Here is a 4,721-nt window from a genome sequence, read left to right on the forward strand (position 1 = left end):
CCAAAGGCAGACTGCAGAAAGGCTATGGAGACATTTCAAGATGGTGATTATGATGTTAAATGTAATACAGGAGCCAGTGTTGACCCATAAGGAAAATAGTGATGGTCAACTGGAGTTTATTGCAGTCTGCAGTTTGATATATTTTGGAAAAGTTGAGGTCTATGGACTGTGGGCCACCACACATTGATCCTTCTACTGATTTATACAATAGGGTAGCATAGGGCTATAACAATAAAATTTTGTAACATGAGCTCCATCTGTGTCCTTTTCATGAGTTCTTCTTCAATTACTTCAGAGCAAAGAGTGCTACAGATGAACCATGGCTGGTCGAAAGGAGATCAAAGACTTTCCAACACAATGCTGTAAGGTATTTATAGATTGTATTTATTTCATTTTGTGCGATTCCATGTTTTCATTTACTCTGAAAAAAGATTAATTGTGGAAGAATCAGTGTTCAATATCTGACAAGAAATTATAAGCTTTAGCGTTTTACAAAACCAGGGATACAAGAAAGCATAAAGCAAAGGGTTTAAAGTACAATTAAAGAAGCCAAACCATGCAAATACACTATCCAAAGATGATGGGATTAGAAAGTTAAAATATGGATTAAGAATGCTATTTACATAGAAAGGCAGCCAGGAGAATGTAAAAATTCCTATTAATATGTCTTGGTTTCTAATAACTATTTGATCCTTTTTGTGCAAGATTTTAACATTGTTTTCTTCTGTATGTTCACTATTATTTGGCAAATTTCCAATTTTTCTAACCTGTTTGCATCTTGCCACAAAACATATTTTGACATATATACCTAAAATGATAAAAATTGGAATAAAAAATACAATCACTGCTTCCACATGCCCCTCAAACTTGTGATATGCAACACAGCTGCCCTCACAGGATGTAATAGCCGTATAATCATCGACTGATCTTTTACTAAAGTCTAGTAAAAACACACTAAGTCCGTAAAAGACGGCAAACAGCCAGATTAATAACACAGTCACAATCGTTACAGGCAGAGTGATCGCTATAGGGTGGAGCAAAGGGTCACACATAGCATAGTAACGATCAATGGCAATAAAACATAAAGTATAAATTGAAACTATGGTTAACACAATATCCACAATTGAGTGAACTTTACAAAATACTTCTCCAAAATACCAGCATGTTTCTACAGACCTGACCATACTATAAGGCAACACAATCAACCCCACCAGAAAGTCCACAACAGCCAAAGATAAGAGAAGACAGTTGGTGGGTGTCTGTAGTTGCTTGAAATGTAGAACAGAGATGATCACCACAAGATTTCCAAATATAGTAATTAGTATTGAAATGGTAATAAAAATATACAGTGTGGCATTGACTGCCGTTGACCTGGTGACTCTAGGACAGGATGTGTTGATAAATTCAAAGCAATATTGCACATCTTCTGAATTCTCAAGATCTGTTAAACTCATTCTTTTTCACATTGATAATCCAAAGTCTTGAATCACGGCGAGACGACAAAGTAGATTTTCCAGAATTATTGATTGGAGTGGTCTTTACCAAGAACTGTGATTTTCTTCATTTCCAGTTAATCTCTGATTTCTGTAGAAACAACCTATAATTAGTGGCATATTTGAAGCAATTGAAGTGCACTTTCAAAATGTATGAGAAGGCTTTTTAGTGCATTTGAGAGTAAAACTGCACAACATCAGCAAAACCGACCTAGAATACAGAATTGCTGGATTTAATTCCTTGCATCCTGCTCCACAACATACAGGCAGGGGATACTTCTATTCCCCAAATAAATTGGAAACCACATTTGAACAATATCAGGGGAAATTTGAGGGCAATTTTGAGTTAGCCTATGAAATCTATAAAGTTGATCCTAATCAGGCCCATTGCCCTGGCAGGCAAGGTTTCAATTGGCATAGGGACGGTGAAATAGTAGTCTGTCCTTCATATCTGTTCCAGTATTCAATTAGATCATGACTAGTCTGTACCTGAAATCTATTTCCAGGCATATGTTCCATATCCCTTGGTGCAATTACCTAAAAATCAATCAACAGCAACAACAACTACTTGCTTTTAAATAGCACATTTATCATAGCAAAGCATCCCAAGAAATTTCACAGGAACATCATCAGACAAATTGACCAAAGGAAGAGACATTAGGAAGAGTGACCAAAGTATGGTCAACGAAGTAGCTGATAAAGAATGTCTTAAAAGAGGAGAGTGTGTGTGAGAGAGAGAGAGAGGTGAAGAGATTTAGGGAGGGAATTCATTTGAAGTAACTGCTCCCAAAGGTGCAGCAATTATAATCAGGGGTGCACAAGAGATTGGAATTAGAGGAGTGCAGAGGTCTCAGAGATTTTATTTGGAGGAAGTTACAGAGGAGGGTTGAGACAATGGATGGATTTGAAAACATGGATGAGAGTTTTAAAATTGAGGTTTTGTCTGACTACGAGCCAGTGTAGTTCATCACAAGGGTGATGGGTGCTTGATGCAAGTTAGGCTGTGAGTAGCAGAATTTTGATGAACTCATGTTATGAAATGGACAGCCTGACAGGAGAGCATTGAGTTAATTATGAAGTTTCGGCAGAAGTGAGAGGCAGAAATGGGCAATCTTATGGAGGTGCAAGTGAACAAACTTGATGGTGGAGCAGCTTTGGGGTTTAAAGTCCACTTCAGGGTCAAATAGGATGCCAAGGTTGTGAATGGTCTGGTTTAGGCTTGGGCAATGGCTGGGAATGGGGTATGATGGGACTGATGATGATGGTTTGGGTTTTACCAAGGTTACCTGATGGAAATTTGTGCTTTTCTGGTACTGGATATCAGACAAGCAACATGACAAATCAGAGAAGTGATGGCGTTAAGCGAGGTCATGGAGAGGCAAAGCAAGGTGTCCTCAATGTACCTATGGAACCTAATGTATTTTCAGATGGTGTCACCAAGGAGCAGCATGTAGATGAGAAATGGAATGGAACAGAAGATTAATCCTTGAAGGACACCAAGGGCAGGATTTTCCAGCACTGTGTACCCCAAGACCGGAAATTACCTTCCAAGCTCAATGGACCTTTAAATGGTCTGCTGAATTTTCTGTCTCACCTGCTACAATTCCTGTGGCGTGCGGGATGGGGAATTCTCAGCTGAAAGTCTAGGAGAAGAAGAGAAGCTATTGCAAATGACACTCAGGCCATAACTGGATAGAAAGGAATGGAACCAGGTGATGGCAGTCCCACCCAACTGGACGATGGAGGAGAGACATTGGAGACCAAACATATTAAAGGCTGCAGACAGTTAGAGAAGATGAGGAGGGACAGTTTAGCACAGTGATAGATAGGGGTGGAAAGGGCAAATAAATCCGTGAAGGAATTTACACAGTTTAAGGCCGAGATGTCTGAAGATGCAGCTACTGATGGTGGGGAAAAAGATATTGGAAAAGTTCAAGTGGCAAGAACTGAAGGAAAGCATTGTTTGGAGGAAATGGAAATGGAGGAAGGGAGAAGCCAGCAAGTGATTTGATGCCAATTTTAAAACTTCATGTTGATCCAGCATTTACAGCCTTTGGGGAATTGAATTCCAGATTTCTACTATCTTTTGTGTTGACAAGTTCTTCCTGATTCCAGACCAACATAGCCTAGCTCTAATTTGAAGATTATGCCCTATTGCTTTGGATTTACCCACCGGAGGAAATAATTACTTTGTATCTGCCCTATTGAACCCAATAATTACGATAAAACCATTGATTAGATCATCCCCTCAATCTTTCAAGTGAAAGGCATAAAAGTCAAGCCAATCTTTTCTTCAATTTAATCTTTTAAGCCCTGGTTATCATTCTGATAAACATGCGCTCTCCCTCTTCCAAGGCCAATATATCTTTGCTGAGGCACAAAACTGAATCCAAACTCCTGAAGGGTTTTGACCACTATTTTCTACAACTGAAGAATCACATCCTCACTTTTGATTTCCAAACTCTTGTTATAGGCATGTTTGTTTCCCTTTTGGGCCTTAATGATCTAATGCCTCAGCAAAAAAAGATAATCACAGAATGAAATGAGGATATTTTGTAGATATTTTTTACCCTTGGTATCCCCGTTGGGAGCAGCAGGCTGTTGTTGCAAGATATGGTTGCTCAATGGAATGGGTGCCTCTCTTGTGTGATTTCAGGTGTAAATAACCTCTTCAGAATTTGTCAAATGCCTAATGGCGGGCAAAAGCAGGAGACAGAAGTCCTGCCCAGTTCAATTTATTCCTTTTATTCTGTGCACAGGGATTGTCAGCATTTGTCGCTTTCCTCTCCAGACAATATAAGGCTGAATTTTATAGGGATGGCAGTTGTCCCACTATAGAGGATGCAAGCAGGAGGTGTTTCTATTTCTGGGGGATGGTTGTGTTATGTAATTATGTTGATTTCTGAGAAGCAGCACTGAGCACCGTATAATGAAATAGGCATGATGGCATGACATCACCGGAAGTGACATTCCTGATCACTAATGTAAGTAACTGTACAGAGTAAAGAATCAGTCTACACCTCATTCATAAAGCTCCTTTCGTTTGTCAGCTCTGTGCCTTCTATCATCAATCCTACAGACATAACACAGAAACTGGTGACGACGACATCGAACAGCACTTGCTAGCCACCGGGGAGGAGGAAAATCATTGGAGAAGTCAGGGAAAAGAACTTTGAAGAAAGGATCTCCATATGCTTTGCACAGAATGAGCCTGGGCGGACATGAGTA

General features: G+C 39.6%; 1 protein-coding gene across 1 annotated transcript; it reads right to left on the minus strand.

Moving 5' to 3' along the window:
• Positions 1-416: 416 nt before the first annotated feature.
• LOC144493985 (trace amine-associated receptor 4-like) lies at positions 417-1,454 on the minus strand. The gene has a single exon (XM_078213560.1). It carries the CDS (start codon positions 1,452-1,454, stop codon positions 417-419), a length of 1,038 nt encoding a protein of 345 aa, XP_078069686.1.
• Positions 1,455-4,721: the final 3,267 nt, after the last annotated feature.

This window comes from Mustelus asterias, chromosome 5 (assembly GCF_964213995.1).
Source record: "Mustelus asterias chromosome 5, sMusAst1.hap1.1, whole genome shotgun sequence".
NCBI lineage: Eukaryota > Metazoa > Chordata > Chondrichthyes > Carcharhiniformes > Triakidae > Mustelus > Mustelus asterias.

What these genes read in the sequence shown, in the direction of transcription:
- LOC144493985 (XM_078213560.1), bottom strand. Translation starts at nt 1,454, where the DNA reads ATGAGTTTAACAGATCTTGAGAATTCAGAAGATGTGCAATATTGCTTT.